This window comes from Notamacropus eugenii, chromosome 1, assembly GCF_028372415.1.
Source record: "Notamacropus eugenii isolate mMacEug1 chromosome 1, mMacEug1.pri_v2, whole genome shotgun sequence".
In the NCBI taxonomy this organism is placed as follows: Eukaryota; Metazoa; Chordata; class Mammalia; order Diprotodontia; family Macropodidae; genus Notamacropus; species Notamacropus eugenii.
In genome coordinates, this window is record NC_092872.1 from 202815940 (window position 1) to 202840476 (window position 24537).

General features: G+C 39.0%; 1 protein-coding gene across 10 annotated transcripts in view; it reads left to right on the top strand.

Moving 5' to 3' along the window:
- TACC2 (transforming acidic coiled-coil containing protein 2) overlaps nucleotides 1–24537 on the top strand; it is a 298693-nt gene that overhangs the window by 216034 nt on the left and 58122 nt on the right. For all 10 annotated transcript variants that reach the window (XM_072624400.1, XM_072624428.1, XM_072624443.1 and 7 more), the window contains one exon: nucleotides 7220–7356. In XM_072624400.1, the coding sequence (XP_072480501.1) occupies nucleotides 7220–7356 (137 nt within the window). The remainder of the gene's footprint in view (nucleotides 1–7219; nucleotides 7357–24537) is intronic.

The following is a 24537-nucleotide window of genomic DNA, read 5'->3' on the forward strand; positions in this document are numbered from 1 at the left end:
ATTCAACAGAGACTCATGAGAATCTTGGGTTAAATGCCCATGCTGTCATTAGTTTTGTACCCACCCGGAAGATAAAACTGACCCTATGATTACCACCGTACAAGGATGTAGTCAGTCTTATAAGAATCGACCAGTTCACTTCGTGAAGGATGTTTAATGTTTCCTTGTTCTCATTAGGGAAAGTACATGCCTTCACTTGGCCCAGACATTGCCAGTCAACCACACTTGACCCTGCTTTTAAGTATTGAGGCTACACTGAACTCAGCCTTCATGGGGAAGTGATCAGGGAATCATAGGAGGCTAGAAGCAGACCAAATTTTTCTTGTAAGGTACACAAGATGGAAATATTGGAAGTATAGAAAGGGGACTTTCCTTTCCTTCACCGTTAACCCCATTTTGCTTATAGCCGCCAAATTCCTATTCTAAAATGGTAACCACTAGAAGGGTCCTATGGTATTATCTAGTTCAACATCCACATTTTAAGGAGAAATAAATTGAGATTCTGAGAAATGCAGTGACTTACTCAAAGGCTCACAGCTAGTGTGGAAGAGAACTGAGTCTTGAACCCCAAACTGTTGTGTTTTATCCATTCAATCAGTGTTGAGCTAATGATTAGTATTTTGATGGGTTCTACTAGAGAAATATGTTTACTTCTACTTCGCTTGGGAATTGATCCACCCTGAAATAGCTTCATGACAATCAGTTGACATTTAAGAAGCAGGTAATTGTTTCAGTGCCTGCTCTCTCCATTTCCTCTTCATTAAGAGTTGCCAGTATGACAGCATTTTCTAGTTCTAATTGCCTGCATATAGGACAAAGTATCTAATTATATAGGCAGTTCAGAGTAGAGGGGCATTCAACTTTGTCAGACACCAGCCAAGGAGTCAGAGAACCACTAACTAGTTTACTTACCTTGGCCAGGCTATTAACTTTGACCTTCATTTGTCAAGCCAACAGATCGGACTAAATAACAGCTAAGTTCCGTCTAATGCTAAATTAAATTAATCTATGATTTTAAGTTTTATTTGGAAATATATTTTGATGTGGTTGTTATTATTGAGTCTTGTCAGGCTTGGCTGATTCTTTCTTGGCAAAGATATTGGAGTGATGTGCCATTTCCTTCCCTAGCTCATTTTACAGATGAAGAAACTTGAGGCAAACAGAGTTAAATGACTTGCCCAGAATCTCACAGCTAATAAGTGTCTGAGGCCAGATTTGAACTTGGGTTTTACTGACTCCAGTCCCAGAGCTCTACTGATTGACCCACCTAGAGCAGCAAAATATCAGCTACTCTTAAGGATTTCAGTATTATAATTATTTTGCAACAGAAATACCATATTTAATAAGATTTTGACACATAAACTGTTTCAAGGAAATTTTAGAATTATCCTTTTTATGAACTTTTTAAAAATTAGCATTTTTTTGTTTTTCTCTCACTCTTACTTTCCAACATATTCCTCTTTTTCCCTCATCTGTAGAGGATTATTTTTTAAAAAGACAGCAATGATTAAAGTCAAACTCTAGTTCTAGAAATATGTACTGTAGATCTGTATTATAGTATACCCTCTTACTTAAAACATATACCGTTTGGTGAGGGTACATCATCATGTCATCTACCTTTATAACATTGTTAGGTTTGAAGAACTATTTATATTCAATATCTTATTTGATACTCACAGCAACCTTGTAAGATAGATGCTATTAGTATTCCCATTTTACAGTTGAGGAAACTGAGTCTTGAAGGGGTTAAGTGACTTGCCCATGGACACACATCATCCTAAATCAGGATGACGGCCTACATTGTCCTGATTCCAAGTCCAGAGCTCTGTCAATGAAATGAGAAATACTTGTAAAGCTCTTAGCACATTGCCTTTTTTGTGGTTGTTTAATTGTTTCAGTCATGGCTTACTCTTTCTGACCCAATTTGGAATTTTCTTGGCAAAAATACTGGGGTAGTTAGCCATTTCCTTCTCCAGATGAGGAAACTGAGGTAAACAGGGTTAAGTAACTTGCCCTGGCTCATATAAGTGTCTGATAATAAGAGTCTGAGGCTGGATATGAATTAACGAATGACTTCAGGCCTGGCACTCTGTCCGCTGTACCATCTCACTGCAAGTACATTAAGTACATGTTTAATAAATACCCTTTCCCTTTTCTCTGTCCAGTATGATTCACTAGCAATACCTTCCATTATTTAATATGCATAGACCTCTATGTATTTTACTAATGACAGTGCTATTTCAGGAAAAGTTATCCTGTGTTATATTTTGATTTGGCTAAAATCATATTCATGAATGAGCTAATATCTACATTTATGCTTTCTAGACGCTATTATTTTTCTTCAATAAAGTTCTCTTCTGATGTCCCATGAGGGTGGTAATTCTTGCATCTCAAAGTCAATGCTAGTGAAAGCTAAGCTTCGAGGTTGGTACAGCTTTGAATATAAGTGGAGGAATGGATTCTTTGTCATATGAAAGTACAGAGAAGCTCAGCGCCAAGAGGCTGGCTGCCTAGGGGTAGTGGTTTTTTTACCCTTCTTTTTGTAATAGCAGCTGCTTGACATGGAGGGGTTGCAGTCTACCTCTGGAGGAAATCTCAAAACTAATGAAGTTGGATTTTTTTTTGGAGTATTGAAATACACCACCTACCTAGCAAATACACTGTGCATACATTTGTAAACTGATGTCATTATAGTTTAGAAAAGTTATGTGGTTATATGACTTTCTGATATACAAGTGGTTCTGCCAATTTCAGTCTTGGCAAATGAAATCAACCTCATTTTGGAGCGAAAAGAGAACGTTGTTTTTCTAGTAGGGGAAATAAAAATGACTGTTTCCGTGCTGTTGGGACTCACAAATACTGCCATATTTTTATGTGCAGCCTCATTGTGAGTGGAACACAGAGATTCCAGGTCTTGAAATACTTTTTTGAGCACAAGGCCACTGAATACTGAAAAACAGCTCATTAAAAAAGCTGCCATCCGCTTCTTCTAATTAATTTGCTTTCTGCTACCCAGAGAGTTTGCTGAAATGTGCAGGAGTTTACTCTTGGAAACAAAGAGTGAACTGAAAGAAGTGGAAACAATGCTAATCATTGATAGTGGCCAAGTGTTTTAACCGGGGGAAGATGGAGTAAACAGGCAGCAGGAACACAATAGCTTGTGTCCTCCTGGCCTCCGAAGGGGACTCTATGCAGGTATTGTGATGGATGGGCACCTCGAGGACATGGTCTAGGCAGCTGCAGGAGCACCGATCTCATTGTGATTCAACAGAGACACAAAAGGGCAGCCGGCCCATCATGCCACTTGAGTTGTCAAGAAAGAGCCAGGGTCTTTTGTACTCTGATAACTCAACACTCTGCTGAGCCTGAGGGAGACGGAAGCAGATGCAATAGAATGCACTTTCTTTGCTCACACTTCTGCAGGTGTGGAGTGGTATAAAGATATCTAAGAACTCAGATAAGTCCAGGAAATTGGTAACTTCAGTAGCATTTGAAATTGTAGAGGTTCTCCACTCCAAATATTGGGGATCTCTAAAGAGCTGTGGATTCTGTAGAAGGCAAACAGTAAAGGCATTAGTTGGTGGGGCATTTTCTTCAGGCGAGATGGCTTTTGCTTCCTGGCATGTCTGGTCTCCCATCGAGTGGGCACGTTGGATGTGGATGGCTGTAAGAAGCAATGGAGATTACAGTCTCTTAGTCCTACAGGGAATCTCGGAAAGGAGGCAGGTTGATTCTTTCCATCAGGTCACTGTTCTAATCTGCCTCCTACAAGTAAAAAAATTAGAATTTTTTTCCATTTCCTTGACTGAGTTCATAGAATTGTATGACCATAGATCTGGATCTAGAGCTAGTTCAGCATCCTTATTTACAGATGAGGAAACGGAGGGCAAGTGATTTTCTATAAGTCCCTTGAGATTTGAACTTAGTGTCTCTGAGTCCAGAATCAGTCTGTTTTACATTGCACCACCCTCCAACAAAGTACAACAAATAGAACACAACAAATATTTATTAAGCATCTGTTGGATGCACCTGTGCCAAGTGCTGGCCATGAAGCAAAGTTTAGATAAAACTTGTTCCTTCCCCTTAGGGAGTTTATAATTTACAAAATCTGGTCCACAAATACTGTTTGTGGTCTGTAGGCTGGTGTCTTTTGGTCTTGATATGTTTATAAAAGACGCCATCTCTCCTTTTGTTTCTGGCAAGAATTAATCATTTGTGCGTTTTTCAAAATTGCCATTTCCTCATTGGTATTTCCTTTTTCCAATTCCTATTCTGAAGTGTTTTGTTTTATTTCATTATTTTTAATGGCGGTTACTAGAAAACACTGTAGAAGGAGGAGGGAAGTAAAGAACTCCTTTGCCCTGGTAAACTGGTCGATAAACTGAATGTGCTGTGACTTGTTACTTTCCATTGGTATTTGGTCATATGGATTCTGCCTTAAAAAACATTAATTTCTTTATCTCAGTCTGCCCTTTATTGCTCTGGCTCGGTAATCATGGAAATTGTTGGGAGCACAGAATTTTAACACCTGAAGAGCAGAAAGCTAAAGAATCAAAATTTGTTCACTATTGGCATTAGAATCAGGTCAGATCATCCAAACAGCAAATACTGATTGAGTGCTGCTTGTGGTTGAGATACTCCAGGTCATGTAAAGAAATGTAAGAGGCCATTCCTGTTTTGCTGGTACAGTCTTACCAGGGAGACAAGACATAGAAAACACTACTTCAAGAACCAATGACTTTGTTGAGTGTGGGTCAAAACAAATGAATAATCTTAAAGAGAGCTTGCCTAGGGCCCAGATTCCATTGTCCCAAAACTACTCAGTCTATCAGAATTGAACCCATGCCTAGATTCTAGGTCATTATTCTTCTCATTATTCCATATTGTCTGTAGTAATATGTGACAAGTACTCAATGAATGATAAGAAACCAAAAAATGTTTTGTTGGAGTTCATGAGAGAATCAGATTATTGTGAGCTACAGTGGGTTTATGAAAGATTTGAGGGAAGGTACCAAGAATACCTGAAGTCAGTATCAACTCTGTTTCCTATTGCTTGTGTGACCTTGGTTGCTTCACTCTCTGGGCCTCAGTTTCCTTATCTGCAAAGTGAGGGAATTGGACTTGGTGACTATATAAGACAGCTTATAGCTTCAATTCCTGTGATCCTGTGACATGGGGCTTGAGCTTTGGCCTTGAGGGACAGACTGACCTAACTAGGTTATTACTGTAGACTGGATTTGGGCAATCTGGTTGAGTGGATAAGATAATGAACTAGGAGACAGGAAAGCTGATGTTAGTACTTGACTCTTGCGGCTATAATGGTTGACCTGGGACATATCATTCAGCCCCGGTCTTCAAAAGTTCAGGCCTTTGTAAATGCTTTTTTGTTTATATAAATGACTCGGGGAATTCATTCTCATAAGTTAAGACAAGATATTCACAGTAATATAGACAGTGAACCAGAATGCTGGGGAAAGGTGCTTTTACCGTATTGGGAATTCCACTAGGGAGGGATTATGGTTATAGTACTTATGCACTTTTTTCTCTTTTAACTAAGGGCAACCCTCTTAACGTTCTTCAGTAAAATAGCTACTCTTTTCATTTCATAGTGTAGTTACCTTGGACATGCACTTGCAATGGTTTTGTGTTTGAGTGGAAACCTACATTGACAGTGAAATTCCTTGTGAGTCTTTTGACCACACATTTCAGCCTTGTATTGTGGCTGGGTAAGCCCTTGTGCTTTGAATTTGTGACCATGTGGGTCTTCTTATAATATAGAAACCTCTTGGTCTTACAGCATGCTTAAATCCTAGAAGAAATGCTCCCTGAAATACACACACAGACAAATCCTCTTATTCTTTCTGCGTCTGGGTCCATTACTGTATTCCAAGAAATGTTCCTAATGTTCATAAAAAAGACCTCATTGTATTTGCTTTCCATGCAAAGCTGGGAAACACACATCTCAAGTAGAACTGAGTTGAAAGTAGGTATTCATTGAGGAATAGGGCGATGTAAAACCTGAAATGATATTCCCCCTTAAGAAGAATGTGACAAAAAGAGTTTATTAATTTTTACCCTATATCCTGCCTGATTGGAAACTGAAGAACTCAATCCCTCAAGCAACAAACATTTATTAAACTCCAGTTATTTATCAGATTCTGTGCTAGATATTGAGGTATGAAAAGAAAAAAAATGAAACCATCCCTTTCCTCAAAGAGCTTACATTTTGTTAGTCAGATCACCTCCTAATTGATCTCCCCACCTCCCCTCAAGTCTTTCCCCATTGTCTGTCTCCTACACAGTTGGCCAACATGATTTTCATAAACCACAGTTCTGACTGTGTCCCTGCCTCTGCCCCATTCTCATCTACCTTCCACTCAAATAAGTTCTCGTGACTGCTTTTTCATCTCTAAGATCAAATATCAACTCCTTTGTGTGGCATTTAAAGCCCTTCACCACCTGACTCTAACTTGTCTTTTTGGTGTTTTTACATTCATATTTCATGCACACTATGATGCCTGCCAACTGATCTTCCTGTTCTTTATATGTGTCCCTCCATGTTTCTTCTCTGTGCCATTCCATTGTCTATCCCACAGTGCCCCACTTTCTCACCTCTTCCTCTTAGAATGGTTAGCTTTCCTCAAGACTCAGCTGAATTGTCACCTTCTACATGAAACCTTTGCTGATCCCCTTGACCTCCTCTTCCACACACCTTGTAGTAGCAGTTGGTGCCTTCACCCCAAATTCAGTTGTATCTTTTTTTAAACATACCTGTACATGTTGTTACACACACAGCTACTAGCGGTTTTACATTTTTCTTTGACTTCCCATTCCTTAGCACTGTGGCACATTTTGTTGTTATTTAGTCATTTTTTTGGTCACGACTTTTCTGCCAAAGATACTGGCAAAGATTTCTTCTCCAGCTCATTTTACAGATGAGGAAACCTAGGAAAACGAGGTAAAGTGACTTGCCTAGGTTCACACAGCTATAAGTGTCTAAGACCAGATTTCAACTCAGGATAATGAGCCTTCCTGACTCCAGGTCAAGCACTCTATGTCCTATGCTATCTAGCTGCCCCAGTGGCATTTGGTGGGTGTTTAATAAATGCTTATTAATTGATTGATTTTGTTGGAAAGCATCATGGTTTACCATAGTTGCTGTGAAACTCTTCCTCTGAACCAGTTATGAAAGCCAACTCATTTTCTCTGTTTTGGTCAGGAGTTCCGACTCTGAAGAAGCATTTGAGACTCCGGAATCAACAACTCCTGTCAAAGCCCCTCCAGCCCCACCCCCTCCACCTCCAGAAATCATCACAGAGCAAGAAACCAGACTACAGCCACCCCCAGAAGACCCAGGTAATAAAAGTTATGGATGGCTAGGATTGTTCAGGAGGGAGGGCCTTTAGGGAGTCAGCCATGTGATTGTTAATTCCAAAAAGAAAGGATTCTAATATTACACTGGGGGAGTTGGCTAGAATTGAACACCAAACCTCAGGAGTCCATTGATATCCTTAGGAGGAAATAAAATGTAACCTGAGTTCTTTTTGCCACCTGGACCATGAAGTTGATCTTATTTGTTTGTTTGTTTAGGGATGCATGTGAGGAGAATTTGAGCTTCATGCATTATTAATACAATTAAGTGTACAGCAAGTTAAAACATCAAATTATTTGATTCAAAACTTTGACTTTACCCATCTGTAGAAGCCTTAAAAATTTGTAGGGGAATCACCTATTGAACTGAGGGTGTAGTCTGAGGGAGAGAAAGGGATTTGGAGAATAAATAGGACCGAAAAAGGGCTCAGAAAGGACATTTAAGAGTAATATTCCAGCGTGGTCTTTGTTTACAACTAACCTATTTTCTGTTATGTTTCTGATATCTTCTCTCATTCTTTCTCATTCACTCTCTTCTAATGATATGTTAAAATATGACCAGAGATATGTTAATTCCAGATGTTGATATCACTGGCCCTGAACATCTGTCTTGCAACCTAGTGCTGGTTGCCTGAAATCCATATCCTTGTATCTGAATTTCTCTTTGCAAGCAGTAATTTTGATGTATAATCTGACACACTCAGAAGACTGTTTATTTGGGGAAATCAAAAGAGGAAGGAAATGCCAAAAGTGAGCACATCATACTGACTTAGGAAAATGTTGAACCCCAGAATAAAATTGAATCTTCACCTAGGTGTTGGTTTTGCAAAAGAGATGTAGTGCCATATTGGATCCGTAGGTCTAAGCAAGCCATTGTTGTAAAAGCAATCAATAGCATGCAGTGCTTTGTTCTTGAGCAAATATACTTCCCTAGGCTCATGGGTAAGGGGGAAAAATCAAGGAAAACCCACTGCGTTTGCTACTGTCAAAAAATGCCTCAAGGAGTGTTACAAGTTGACAAATGCAATTTTAATACTTTTGCCAGCAGGTTCTCTTCAGTGGTATCAATCAATCAACAGCGGTATCTAGATGCACTTAGCAAATTTGAGATCTTGTTCTCCAAAAAAGGATAATTTCTTTTTATTTATTTGATTGTGAAGTGGGAAGGAAATCTATGGGGATTCTTCTATTTCCCTTTTTTTAAAAAACAGATCTACTTTTGTTGCTTTCCGTCAATAATAAAGCTCATGGGGAAAAAGCTGAATGGCACTTAATTAATATGAATTTTTTAAAAAACTATTCAATACTTTTCATGGAAAATTACTATGTGCCAAGTATTTTGTAGTCTTTAGATCAAAGGTGGAATTAAAATGAAAGTGTTATTTTTTGAGTTTCTAAGTTTTGCTCATGAAAATGCATTGCATAATTCAGAAAAGGATTAGGAGGAAGGTTGTAGCCTATCAAGCATCTTATGTATATTTCATCTCAACAGAAAAATCTAAATCCCACAGAAATATACATGTACTTATGAAAGTAACATTTTAAGTCAAATATCAAAGCTACATTTTGTAGAGGATTTAGAGAATTGCAGAGCTAGAGATTTAGTAGAATGTTAGAGAGCATCTGACATAACCCTTTAATTTGAAGATGAGGAAACTGAGACCTAGGGAAATGACAGGACTTGGTCCAGCGTCACGTAAGATACTGGTAGAGTTGTGATCAAAACCCAGCCTGTTCAACTCTCAGGTGCTCAGGGATCTTTCCACTGCTCCAATCTCACTATTTGTCTTTTTCTTTTTTTTTGGTATGTTTAAAAATTTTAAACAAATACAAAATAAGAAATAAAAAACCACACATTGCTATGTGCACAGCAGAACATGAAAGGATTTAAAATAGAAAGCAATAAATTTCCATTTCAAGAAAATCTATATAATAAGTACTACACATTGTGTTCAGAGATATCCGTCTTTGCTTTTATGTAGGTTTTATTTTGTTCTCTGCTGTGTCCTTTTTACTTTGTTCTTTTTTCCCTCTTCCTCTTTCCTCCTCCCTCAAGAAGGCTACAATTAATTGTGGACACACACAAACACACACATATTATATATACACACACATGTGCATACAAACATATACATACATATACTCATACATACACTTATATACACATAAGTAGATGTCTACAATCATGTACATATATACTCATATACATTCATATGCATCTATGTAAGATTGTACTGTAGTTGTTTGTGTTCTGTTTCTCTGAAGGTGGATAACATCTTCCTTCATAAATCCAAGTCTTTCCATATTTTTTTAAGTCTATCAACTCATCATTTCTCACATCACAGCAATTTTCCAATCATACACCATCTAGCTATTTTAAATAGTCTAATATATTTGTCTTTTTCTTGAGACACCTAGGTAGCACAGTCCATAGAGTGCTAGATCTGGAATAAAAAAAGATCTGAGTTCAAATGCTGCATAATGATTGATCAAATGTGGAAACTGAGGCTCAGGCCAGTGATGTGATTAGACACAAAGAGTTGGTGACAGAGGAGGTGACAGAAGCCAGATCTCTTAACTCACAGATTAGTTACCTTTCCACTCTGAAGTATAGCCATTTCTCTGTTAGAAAATTGTCTTTTCATGATATGGAATACTTGATGTAAAAAATGGAAATCAACATGAGTTATTACAAAGCATTGCAAAGCAGCTTTCTATTTGGCTGGCTGACTAAAGAAAAGGAAGCACTTTTAATGGAGAGCTATTTCAATGGAGGGTCAGGAAAGGAAAATGTTACAATTTACTTTTTTAAAAGTCACTGCTGAATCTTACTGAAAGAACAGTTTTACACAAAGGCCAGAGGTCTCTACCCAGAAAACTTAAGTTTTCTATCAAAGGTCTATCAAACAATCACCTTTAATATAAGTTGAACCAACATGTTATACTTTGTATCTCCTGACACAGTTTCTATGAGTCAGAAGATTCGGGGTCTGTTCCTCATTAGTTGGTTATCCTTGGGTTAGTCATGGTCTGCCTCAGGGTCTTGGTTTCTTCATCTGTAAAGTGAGAGGATTGGATTAGATGATCTTAATGGTAGGTTCTAGGTCCAAGAGCCTTTGAATCTCTGCAAGCAATTCTTTGATACAATTGTGCTAGAGCAGAGGCTCTGAATCATTTTTGGTTCAGACTGGTGAAGCCTATGTTCCCTTTCTCAGAAGCCTGTTTATTTCCTACTTTCTTAACTGAAATAAGTGATAAAAATCAAGCTCTAATTTTTTCACATTCATTTTACAGACCCTCTGAAATCTTTCCATGAACTCCTTGGGGATCCATATATCCCAGGTTAAGAATCCCTGCTATAGAGAAAGAATAAGGCCATGTGCCAAGATCAGTTAGGAGTTGACTAAATAAATTAGAATGATACAAATGCCTTACATCTGTATGATACTGTACAATTCTATAAATGCTTTTGCAGATGTTACTTCATTTCAAAATGATAATAGCCCAGGGCATTGGTATTGTTATGCCGCTGTGTATATGAAGGAAACTAAATCTCCAAGAGATAAAGTGATTTGTCTAAGGCCATACAATCATTAAATGGTAAGCTAGGACTTACAGTTAGGTTTCCCAGCTTGTAATCCCTTGTTTTTCTCCATATATGAGGCTAGTTCCAGCAGGCAATTTCAGTGGGGCCAGAGCAAAGGTCAGGGTATCCTGAAAGCCAGTGACCTTGACCTTGCCAATAAAGCAGTAGCTTGTGAAGCAGAAGAGTGGTAAGGTGTGGAGCAAACATGTTGTCACAGGTGAAAAGATAATTGAGGCTAAGGCAGAGAGGATGATTTATTCAGATGGTCTCATTCTGCCACATGATGTCATTCTTGGCATAACAGACCCTAACTGTGAGCTAGTGGAGATAAACCCTCTTAATCTTGTTGCACTCAGATTATGTCTAGTAACTGTCAGGCTGTTAACCTCATCCATGCCAGGATCCTGCCAACCACAAATGCTCACTAAGCTTGATATGTGAGGGAGGACAAAGCCTATGAGTAAGATGAGGGAATAAAGATAATAGGAAATTCCATTCCTAAACAGATTTGACACTTATCAATAGACATACCTTTTATTTCTTCCTAGGATGAGTTAATGTTCTTTTTATAGTTAAGTTTAGAAGCTGTAGGGCTGATCATATCCTTGAGCCCCAGATGACAGCTTTAGGAATGATATGGTAATCACAACAAGTGCAGTATTTTTTAAAAAGAAACCTATTTGTTACTGTGGATTTAGAGTGCCCTGAGAAAGGTTTCAACTCACCCTCAATTCCAGTAGCTCTATCCAAGATCGTGTTAATAGGATGTATAACTCAGATTTCGAGCTTTGAATATAATTACATGACAAGATTTCAAGTGGTTAACATTTTAGGAATGCAAGATCCTTTCCACTTGCCCCCTTGGTTCATTGATGAAATCTCCTAAGACAAGGGAATGTCGTCATAGGAGTGGTACCTCATGAAGAAGAGGAACAGGGGTTGGAGGTGGTGTGGACTATTTTTTTAAGGAAGTATTTGGATTTGGGTTTGAATCCTGATCTTTTACTTAGTTCCTGTGGTGCAAATCATATGACCTCTCTGTAAAATGAGATGGGACGAGGTGATCTTTCAGTTCCTAATTCTGTGATTCGGTGTTAACTTGAGGATTGTTGTGGGCTCAAATTGCAAGGTGCTGAAAGTGATTTAAGCAAGATACTACCAGGACTAGAGAGCTTTATGGAATGAATGGTGGACAAACAGCATCCAGTGGAAATCAGCATCCCTGCACAGTCTATTTCCACTAGGCTCACTGCCTTCTGAGATGCATTGTAGACACCACCAAAAGCCAATGTGCCCAGAATTGTGCAGGCCGCTGCACTCAGAACTGAAATCTCATGACCTTTCTTGTGACACTTTCATAATACACCTTAGTGGGGAGGCTGGGGATTAGGAGAAAGTGGCAGTAAAAGCATCCTACTTCAGACTCCTTACTCACTGAATGACCTTGAGCAAATTCCTTAGCCTCTCTCAACCTCAATTGCCTCATCTAGAAAATTGGGATAATAATAACAGCTATTTCATAGGGTTGTAATGGAAATTAAATTTTATTTATGTGTATGTATATATATGTGTGTGTATATGTATATATACACACAGACATATTATATGTATATATATATATATATATATATATATATATATATCACTTTGTAAACTTTAAGCACTGTATAGATATCAGCAACTGTTATTATCTTTAGGAAAGATTGAGGGTCAGTAGTAAATTGACCGTACTTGGGTTTTGAACTTGTCCATGGACTACAGACTGATTACAACCCCCCCCCTCCCCCACTGCCGCTTCACTTACAGGTAGTATAAACATTGATTTTAAAAGGATAGGAGTTTGCCTGGGTTCTGAAAGATAGAAACAACTTTAGGGTAAGATAAAGTCAAGTAGAAGCAATTTATTAGCTTAATGAGTCTGCATTCTGATCAAAAACAGGGATGATGTCCATTTATATAACAAGATTGTCCCCCACCCTTCCACCCCTGCAATTGGGCCTGACTCCTTCAGTGATTCAGAAGATGCTTTCAGCAGCAGAGGGATGATGGTTTCAGTGGACAGTCTTCATGATTTACTGTGGCCCAAAATTTATCACATGGTAGTTTAACCTTCCAATGATGAACCTCTTTGGAACTGGCTTCTTTTTGACCGTTATAGATCTTAAGATTTTTATGATCCATAAAGTGGTGGTTTTTAATGCTAAGTATTGTTATATTTTATATTTTTATATTATATTAGCTCTCCTTAATTGCTACAGTGAAGCAGGCCTCCTTGAGTTCTTCTTAGTCTTGTTCATCTTAGATGGTTAGCAGAGAGGGCAATAAGCATCTAGTAGCAGTGTTGGGCTGTGAGAGTTGGACTATAAAGAAAGCTGAGCACCACAGACTAGACACGTTTGAACTGTGGTTCTGGAGAAGACTTTTGAGAGTCCTTTATTCAGCAAGGAGACCAAATTAGTCAATACTTAAAGAAATTAACTTAGTTCATTGGAAGGACAGATACTGAAGCTTAAATACATTGGCCGCATAATGAGAAGACAAGACTCATCAGAAAAGGTCATGATGTTGGGAATGATTGATGGCAAAAGGAGAAGGGGACAGCAGATGATGAAGTGGATAGAGGCTTTCATGGAAACAATGTGCATGAACTTGGATAGACTTTGAGAGAAAGTGAAGGATAGAAGGGTCTGGTGCACCATGGTTCATGGGGTCATGAAGAGTCAAACATAACACAATGAGTGAACCACAACCAAACATACCTGGGGCCTTGCCCATCTTACAGATATTCCAGAGTCAACATTTCGGTAGGAATGGGGAAAAGATAAGGGCAAAAGACTGCAGAATTCAAGCCCCATATTTTAAAATGAAATTGCTGGAATGGGTGCTAATGGGCTTAACTTCCTCCATCCATAGGGAATGCAGTTTATTCCTTGACTTTATCTGTAAACCTTGGTTATCTCCTACACATCATAAAAACCTGCTAGAGAGCAATATGACATGGGTTAATCATTAAAAACACTGACTCCAGAGCCCATTTTACCATTGCCTTTTCTCTCTATCAGGGTTTTTGAAGTTTATATGTTTTTGAAGCCTTGCCTTCACCAGCCTATGAAAAATGATGGCCCATCAGAACACCAACAATATTCCCAGTGGCTTTCAGGTTTCTTTTAATGCCCCTGTAATCTAATTGATTTATCAGTGTGTGACCACAGAGTTCAAAGCCCCGGATTCCTTTTCATGGATAGTGCAGGCAAGACATCCCATTTCCATACACACTGCATTTCTCTGACATTTTCTTCCTAAGAATTGGGATGTTTAATGGGTTAGGAGGAGATGACAAGATGCAGTACACAGTGTTCCATCCACTGGAATCCCTGAAGCAGATGAAGAGAGGTTAGGTGCCCCATGAGGCTTTTGCTGAAGTGGGAGGAGGGTTGGGCAGTTTCCGTCAGGGAGGGAGAAAAGGAGAGGGAGGCTAATTATGGGGAGTGAAGAATTCACATTTTATGAGCTTGTTAGTATATATGCATGGGCCATATGACATCCTTGCACTGTTATGATTTACCACATTAAAACGAAACTTCAAATAGTACCCACCATAAAGCACAGTTCCCTCTCCTTTATAGGTCTGCCTTTTGCTCATCAATGCTTTTTACCTGCTACCATTAAATCTGAGGTTACTTCACTTCTGGAGTCAAGCCAGTCCCAGACACAGTCATAACTATTTTAGTAGTTTGTTCTTCACAAAGGTTATTCTGACCCCAGAGGGGGAGCAGTGGAGGGAAGATGCAAAGAGGCAGATTTAGGTTTGATAAGGGCAAAGCATTTTCCCCCCTAACAATTAGAACCAAAGTGGATTCAGTTGCCTCAGGATAGAGTGGGCTCTCCTTCATTGGAGGTCAAAGGGTGAATCACCAGTTGCTGGGGGTGTTGTTTAATGGGAATATTGTTGAGGTTTGGATTGAAATAGATTGCCTCTGAGATCCCTTCCATCTTTGTTATTCTGTTTAGAATGTGTTACTGGTTGGGGGAGTAGATAGAGCTCTGGACTTGCAGTTGAGAAGAACTGAGATCAGATTCTGCCACTGCCACTAATTAGTTGTGTTCCCTGCACAAGTCAGTTAACCCCTGTCTGACTCAATTTCCTCATCTGTAAAGTGGTGCTAATATTAATACCTACCTCCTAGCATTGTGGAGACTAAATGACAATTTTTAGAAAGTGTTTTACAAACCTTGTAGTGCTATATATAATGCCATTGTTGTTAAAATTGTTGATTATTCACCATGGGGCTCCTCCTTTCTGCCTTGTTATTTGATCCTTTAGTGTTTGCATTATCTCATACTCATGAGTACTCCCTTCATGCATACTGATTGCAGCCCATTCATGCCACATCTCCTTTTTCATGTGACCTCCCATAAATCCTTTATAAAGGGCCTATCTATTTTGCTGGAAGCCTTCCTCTGAGCCTTTAACTATTTCACAGATACCAGTGAAGAGCTCTAGTCATCCATCTTTTATCTCTCCTTCCTTACATGACTAGTCTACCTTTTTCCAAAAGTTCATTTCGCTGGGAATCTCTAACTACCACTTCTAGAAAAATCATTGTTGGTCATATATTACTGTTAAGTTGGTATGCAACCCATTAAAATCAGAAGTAATCCCCCAAATTATCTTCACCCTATCAAAACCTGTTCTTAGAAATTATCTGAACCTTATTTATTTAAGATATAAATGATTGATAATAGTTCAAAATGTTATGGATAGAGAGAGATCTGCATTTAACTAGAATCAAAGCCTTCTGCTAAGGAGGGCGTTCTTTGGGTAGATTTTTAGGCATTCCCAGGTAGAGATGGAGGAATAGTCTTTGTGGGCCATTACCTGCCCCGCTATTCCTGTGGGTTCCCAAGTATATCCCATTCCCCACCCCCACACACTCCCTCTGCCTTTCTGCTTTGGAGGGACTGGTGAGAACAGGTGCATTTGGGGACACATACATGTCTGTAAGATTTATGGCTGTATTCACCCCTGTCTGCTGTTGTGAACCAGTTGTTCTCTTCTTAGCTTTAACATACAGTACTAAGGAAGGATTTACTAGTCAGCAGGCAACTATAAGGAAAATGGAGAGAAAGCAGAGTAAAATGAAGTTGTCTTTGCCCCAGCTGTACTATGTGCCCCGAAGGCCAGATGACACATGGCACCTGTCACAGAGATTCAGGGAATGCTATCGAGCACTGTTCTTTCATTGCTTCAGAGGCTATGATTATCAATTATGATTATGAATAATCTAAAGCTATGCAGATGGAATTTCTGGGGGATGCTGGTCATGAATGCAAAACCAGTACTGTGTTGACCTCCATTTTACCTCAGAAATGGCTCCCGTTTATATAGTGTTTTAAAGTTTGTAAAGCTTATTACATATATTGTTTCATTTGGTCCTTGTAGACTTGTGAAGTAGGTACTAGTATCATTCCGCTCCTTTTATAGAATGTCAGAGAAGTTAATTCACTTGCACAGGATCACACAGCTAGTAAGTGTCCAAGGGAGCCTTTGAACAGATGTTGCTGATTCCAAGCAGAATTCTGTCATATCACCTAGCATGACCTCGGAGTATAGAATGAGGATATTTTCTTTTATGGCTTTCACTAATAAACTCTTATTTGTTTCTCTAGTTATAGAAACTTCTCCCTTAGAGCCATGAGCTTCTCATTCTATCACATGTTATTTCACAAACCCATCTTATACGAGAGCCAGCCTTTATCACCTGAGAAGCTTGTTGCTTATGAAGGTTTTTGACTCTCCTTAACATGTCATTTCTTCTTATTGTGATTCTATAAAGTGATAATGACCAGGCACCTGCTACCAACCCCCCCTTCCATCCCTGCTCCTGGAATCCCATTTCTTAAATGCATAAAAACTGAATAACTTACAGGAAGCAATAAAATTAATTACAACTGGCCTTTGTATAGCATTTTAAAGTTTATGGACCACTTTTCATTTTACACTTTATCATTTTACAGGACCCTCACAATCTGTGAGGTTCCCGTGTATCAGTGTACATGTTACAAAAAGCATCTATTTCATTTTTTTAAAAAAATCTCCTTTTTGCTACTATTCAGTCATTTTCATTGTGTCCAACTCTTGGTGACTCCATTTGGGGTTTTCTTGGCAAAGATACTAGAGTGGTTCGCCATTTCCTTATCTAGCTCTTTTTATAGATGAAGAAAATGATATAAACGGGAGTCAGTGACTTGCCCAGAGTCACACAGCCAGTAAGTGTCTAAAGCCAGATTTGAATTCATGAAGATGAGCCTTCTTGACTTCATGCCCAGGACTCTATGCACTATGGCACCACCTAACAGCCCTAGGTATCTAGGTATTATCACCTAGAAATGATGGAGAAAGTCCTGACCTGAATTTAATCCTTGCTCTGCAGCTTACTACCAGGATAATATAGGCTAAGTCCTATAAGATTTTTGAGCCTCTCTTTCCTAATCTTTTAAATGAAGACTTTGGACTGGATGACCTTTAGCTTCTCTTCCACCTCTAGATTCTGTGATCCTACAAACTGCAGCTAGGTGGCATAGTGACTAGAATGTTAGACATGGAGTCCCAGAGACCTGAGTTCAAATTTGGCCTCAGACTCATACTAGCTCTTTGACCAGAGGCAAGTCACTTACTCCTGTTTGCTTCAGTTTCTTCATTTGTAAAATGTGGATAGTAATAGCACCTACCTCCCAGGGTTATTGTGAACATAAATGAGATAATATTTGCAAAGAGCCTTGAGAACCTTGAAGTATTGCATAAATGTTGTAATTATTATTCCTAATATCGTAATAATGAGTCAAAATTCTACAGAGTTGGGTGTTTTTTTTTTTCCATTCCAAAATGATGCTCATGGATCTTCTTTGCCCTGTGTAAAAATAGCAAAAAATCTTTTTGTAAAAAATCTTTTAAAGATATTTTTAAGATGTTAAAACTTTCCTTGCCATCCGTATCAATGGTAAGAACATGATGTGGACTGATTGAGATGGTGAGCTAGCGCATGACATGAGTAGATTCTGGATCATTCAAACAGAAAGTAATGTTGGATGATGTTTTATTTAGAGCTAATTGATCTAAGTAATTTTGTGGCTTGTCTAATATATACTCACATTTAAATAACTGCAGTAGGATATGATTCACACAGAGAAATGGGACTTTCTTTTTTGAATATTAGATTATTCATTTTAGAAATAGAATATTATTGAATAATTTCCTTATACAGCTTTAACTTATTCTGGGAGATATTAATTTTATTTATAATGCTTTATCATAAGCTTTATTAAATATTAACTAGTTAACTTAGCAAATGTTTACATTTCGTTGAACTCATTTCAGCCCATGATGTGCCGTAACTGGTGAGTCACATCTGCATTATCATCTGGATTCTTTCTCCATAGTCCTTTACTTTTCTCCATAGAGATCTTTAACACATTAAAAAGTGTTCTCTGTTTTTCTGGTTTGGCTTTCTTCACTTTGCAAAAGGTCCTAAAACATTTTTTGAAATATCTTTGATCTCTCATACTTGTGTGTCTTAGGTTCATTATTGTCTGTATTCCATGCTTTCAAGGTACCACAAATCATTGTTGGACATTAGGTCACTTCCAGTTTTATCTATTTCTCTATTTGTCTGTCTGTCCATCTATCTATCCTTCTGTCTATCTATTGTTCAGTTGTTTCAGTCATGTCTAACACTTTGTGAACCCCATTTGGGGTTTTCTTGCCAGAGATACTGGAATAGTTTGTCATTTCCTTCTCCAGCTCATTTTACAGATGAGGAAACTGAGACAAACAGGATGAAGGGACATGTCCAGAGTCACACAGCTAGTAATGTCTGAGACCAGATTTGAACTCAGAAAGAGGAGCCTTCCTGGTCTGGTCCTCTATCTACTATGCCTCATTTTGACAAATGACTGCTATGAATATATTTGAACAGACAGCCCTTTTTTCCTTCTTGTTAACACATTTAAGGTATGTTCCCAATAATAGGATTATTGGGAGTGCCTATAGTATCATAGAATTTGAGAGCTAGAGAGAGTCCAGGCTTCTCACTTTACAGATGGGGAAACTGGACTGCAGAGAAACTAAGTGACTTATTGAAGGTCACTGAACTGCTCAGTGGCAGACCCAACACCAGGACTTGAGTCTCTTGACTTTAGGACTCTTCTTCTTTCAACCACACTAGGTTTTGAGTAGACGTGAGCACTAGATTTTGGGTCAATGAAATACTGTGGGACTGTGGCCGAGTAGAAGTCAGTTGTCAATAGGAGTGGATTTATATGGTATGTGTGTCCATCACTTCTATGACTTGACCAAATGCACAATCCCCTGCAAATGGTCTGTTGTTGGAAAGTGAGAAACTCAGCTGGTAAGAAGATCTCTAATTAACAGTAATTGAAGGGTGATAGATGTTGCCATTGGAGAAAAGAAAAAAAAAATCAGATTACATGAGTTACACCTTACTAGCACTGAACAGAGCAGAAATTTGGGCTTAACTTTTTTCCTTTTCCCAGGGTTCCTGCAAGTTTTCTAAATATTTGAAATTAACCACACACTTTCCTTCAAGCCATAAATATTTATTTCCACATGCTGCTCATCTCCAGATTACAGAGGTGATTGGAGTGCACATTCAGACATATTTCTTTCTTTTTCTTTTTTTGGACATTTTCGTTTTGGGGCATTTTGGACTAATACAGGAATTTGTCTTAACAACTATGCATATTTGTAACAATTTTTCAATGCAAGGAGGAGAAGGCAGGAGGAAGAAAATTCAAGTCTGAAAAAAATTGAATTCAAAATCTTTTTTTCTGGTACCCCCAAATCCCTAACTTATTGTTCAGAATGTGAGCTACATAAGCTGGCTCATTCATCAAGTTTAGTTAGTAAGCCCATATCTAGAGCAGAAGGCATTTATGATAAAAGATAACACCACAGAATGTCAGTTCCTGGAAAGCAGTGGAGTGTGTGTCTGTGTGTATGTGTGTGTGCGTGTGTGCGTGCGCGCGCGCGCGCGCGCGCGCGTGTGTGTGTGTGTGTGTGTGTGTGTGTGTGTGTGTGTATATAGTCAGAGTCTAGTGCAGTATCTTGCCCATAGTTTTTTCATACTAGGGGAAAGCTGCATCATTCATCCATTCAGTCATTCAACAAATGTTTGTTAAGCATCTACCAGGTACTGTGCTGATACAAAGAAATGGAATAACTACATGTGAGTGTTTGTTGAGTATATTGATGAGGAACTGGGGATCCTGAGAATGCCACAGTTTAAATCTCCATTTCTATAATGACATCTTGTAGGAGAAACTAAGTGCATAGTGGATACAGTTTCTAGTTATAGAGACCTGATTCCAATTCTGCCTTAGATACTTTCACTAGCTGTGTGACCCTGGACAAGTCACTTAACTTTCTCATCCTCAATTTCCTCATCTGTAAAATGGGAGTACTAGTGACACCTACGTTACTTGTGTCCATTGTCATGAGAATCAGATGAGTTAATGTAAATAAAACACTTTGCAAACCCTGAAGTCCTATGTAATTGCTAGTTATTCTTACATGTTTCATCTAAACAAAATATCAATAGGTCATTATCACACCAAAATGAAGCATTTAGAGTGACATCCTCCGAGCATTGCTAGTCACACATTTAAAATGTGTTTGTAGTCTATGATGATCTAATTAATGGATGTCAGGTCCAGACAAGAAAATCATGGTAAGCCGCTGAGCAGCATTTTGTTCTTGGGGACAAAAATGAGGATATGGCTAAGTATAATATCTGATAAACATTGTGTGATTCAGAGGTGTGCTGCTGCTTCACTTTAAGGAGGGTCCTGGATGCTTCCTTAGATGTCTCTTCACTTGTCTGGTTTAATGCACTAAAATCCTCAGTTGTACTTCATTTTCCTATCTTATTCAATAAACACTTTTTAAAAACCTTGCTAGACATTGGGAGGAAATTCAATTCAATAAATGTTAATTAAGCACCTACTATGTGCCAGACACTGGGTTAAATGCTGGGAATACAGATAAGAAAAGAAAGACCGTCCCTGCCCTCAAGGCCAGATTTTGGGAGAGCAGTTCAACTATGAAAGAATTCACTTAGACCTTCTCTGTAGCCATTGGGAGCCTTATTATGTGAAAGCCACATGGGCCTCCTTAGCAAGAAAGCAAAGTGAGACCCTGATATTTGGTGGAGTTGTGCTTATGTAGAGGTTTTGGAATGATGATGTAGTAATGGGGGTTAAAGACTAAAGCTACAGGACAAGAAAGGATTGATGTAGGATGAGGGAGAGAAAGGGAATTCTTTATGGCTTTAAGATTTGAGGGCAGGACCGGGGAACACAGGATAAGGGGGGAAAAAGCAAGTCTTTTGATACAATTTAGGGAGAAGTCTTATGGTATTTTAAGATAAGGGGGGAAGGATTTTAGGAAACCCTCAAGTTACAGAATAAGTTAGGAAGGCTTTACAAAGTACTGGAAAAGCAATCCTTATATTTGGCTTAACCCTTAGGGCACCATTTGTATCCACAGTCTAATGGGATAAGACAACATGCAAGAAAAAGCTAGAATGGGGAGAAGGAACAGGACACCAGATGCTTGGGGCGTCTTGTTCTGTGGAGTTGAGATCACGCAAAGCTGCGAAGTAGAGTGATCTGTGAATTCTAACTTCTGTTCTTTATAAAGGAAGGCTTTGGGTGGAGTTTAGTGCTCCACCTTCCAGCCCTCCTGGCAGAGGGGAAGGGAGACTGTGGACATTGGGATTGAGTGTATCTAGGGTTGAGTAAAACAGAATAGGAGGAGATTTCTGGTGGTCAGCTAATCTTGGGAGGGGCATTTTGTTCCTGAGATCAAGCCAAATTGTAAGTGTACAGTCTTAGAAAAAGACACAAGCACAAAATGAGATGCTGCCCTCTGGATTTGACCTTCAGAGACCACCTTTCCCCATCTCCTCCCCCAAATTCATTCAGATTTGGGACTCCCCGCTGGGACTCAGCCGTCTGATTGGTGTACACAAATTCCCATACCTACTAAATCTAGCCCCCAGACCGTGTTTCATTTCTCATACAGTCACCACTATGGGAAACTTGTTTTGTCACTGTCCTCCCATGCCCAAACTCCCATCTTTTTATATATATTTGCTATAAGGGAATATTAATGAAATCAGTATGATGGTGGCCTCTGGAAAAGGCATGACAGTCAACTAGCCTGCCCTGTGGCTCCAATCCCAGTCCCTCTGACTCCCCGACTAGAACTCCCTCCATAGATATTGTCTCTGCATATGACAGTGCAAACTCCCTAGGGCCAAAGACTGTCTCATTTTGTATTTGTATCCTCAGTGCTTGGCACATAATAGGCTCTTGATAAATGCTTATTCATTCATTCATATTTGAGGTCTAGGCATGAGGGAAAGGAAATAGCAATCTGAATTGAATGAATACTTCTGCAGGCAAAAAAGGCCCTCCAGGCTTCTGAAGCAATGTAAACAAAGGAAAAGGTGTTTGGGAAAGTGGTTCTTCTATGGGTTGATTCTGACTGAGGAACAGTGTGCATGTAACTGCTTGGCTGGTCTGCTTCCTCTCTGATCACTGGCCCATGACTTCTCATTTCTTCTTTCTTACCTTTGCCTTTCATTACCTAATGTCCCTTTCATTAATATGTTTTCCCCTGCTGCTGCTTGCTGTCTAGACAACAAATGTTGGAAGCAAGTGTCCTGTGAAAGGGGAAGGAAGAAAGGAAGGAACGGAGGGAGGGAGAGAGGAAGGAAGGAAAAATAGAGAAGAGAAAAAGAAAAAAGAGAAAAAAAAAGAGAGGAGAGGGGAAATAAAAAGAGAGAGAAAGAACAGAGCTTGTAAATTGTAAACCAGTGAGTTGACTGGAATTCTTGGCAAAACTATATATTATTAAAAAGCCTTGATCAGGGAAAACCAGCATGATTTCAACACAAGCAAACCTTACTAACCTAATCTCCTTTACTTTTTTGACAGGGTCACTAAAGTGGTAGGCCAGGGGAATGCTGTTGATACAGTTTACCTCACTTTTAGCAAAGCATTTAATAAAGCCTCTCATGTTATTCTTGTAGAAAAGATGGAGAGATGTTGACTACATGTTGGTACCCTTAGGTGGACTCACAAATGTCTAAACCAGGGGTGAGAAACCTGTGGCCTCGAGGTCACATGTAGCCTTCTGGGTCCTTAACTGTGGCCCTTTGACTGAATCTAAACTTCACAGCCCTGGTCTAAACAGTCAGGCTCAAAGAGTGGTGAGTGATATGTGATTCAATGTCACTTAGAGGAGAGGTCCATAGTGGAGTGCCCCAGGACTCTGAGCTTATTGAGATATTGATCAGTTTTTCAATGATTTGATCAAGGTTTAGGGGCCGTGTTTATCAGGTTTACTAATGAGGCACAGCTGGAAGGGATAGCTAACAAGCTAGATGTCAGTCATGAAGTTAGAACATTGCACTGGATAAAATAAAACGAAATTTAGTAGAGATAAATCGAAAAGCCTTATGCTTGAGTAACAAAAAAACTCAGGTTCACAAATAAAACATGGGAGACATGACTAGCCAACAGTTTGTCTGAAGATGGTCTGTGGAGTTATATGGCTTGCAAGTTCAATATGAGTCAACGAGTTCTAGAGTCTGGGAATGCTAACACAATATTTGACTCCATTCAGAGTAGCATAGCATCCAGTGTGTGGAAGGTGATAGTAATGCAGTACTTTACCTTGGTCTGACGTCCCTAGAGTATTATATTCAATTTAGGGCACCGCATTTTAGCAAGGACATTGCAAAAGGTAGCTAGGTGGCCCAGTGGCTCAGTACCTGGAAGACCTGATTTCAGATTCAGCCTCAGACACTTACTAGCTGTGTGTCCCCTGGCAAATCATTTACTTGCCATCTGCCTCAGTTTCCTCAATGGTAAGATGGGGATAATAATAGCACTTACCTCTCAGTGTTCAAGTCACTTAACTTCTATCTGCTTCGGTTTCCTCTACTGTAAACTGGGGTAACGATAGCACCTGCCTCACAGACTTGTTATGAAGATCAAATGAAATAACATTGACAGAGCCCCTAGTATAATGCCTGGCACATAGTAGGGGCTTAATAAATGCTTTTTCCCTTCCATTAAAATGGAGAACGTCCGTAGAAGGCTAACCAGGATGATAGAGATCTGTGAGAATTTGAGCTGTTGAATCTATGGACATTTAACCTGGAATAGAGAAGATGTAAGGGGTCCACTACAGCTATCTTCAAAAATTTGATAGGTTGTCATGTGGAAAAGTGAATTTAAGCATGTCTTCAAAATAGTTTAATAGTTATGAGCCAGATTTTTCCAGCTGTTTATTATAGAAATGCGAAATGCTCCACCTTGAGGTATAGTCATGCCATCCTGTACTTAATTACAGCCTGTAGTAAATTGGCTTTTCCCCAGAGGGAAGAATTTGGAGCAATGGGTAAGATTTTCATTAAAACAAATTTTAACTTGATCAACTTAAAACAGATATTTTAGGATGGAGTGGGCCACCTCTGGAGGTAATTAGTTCC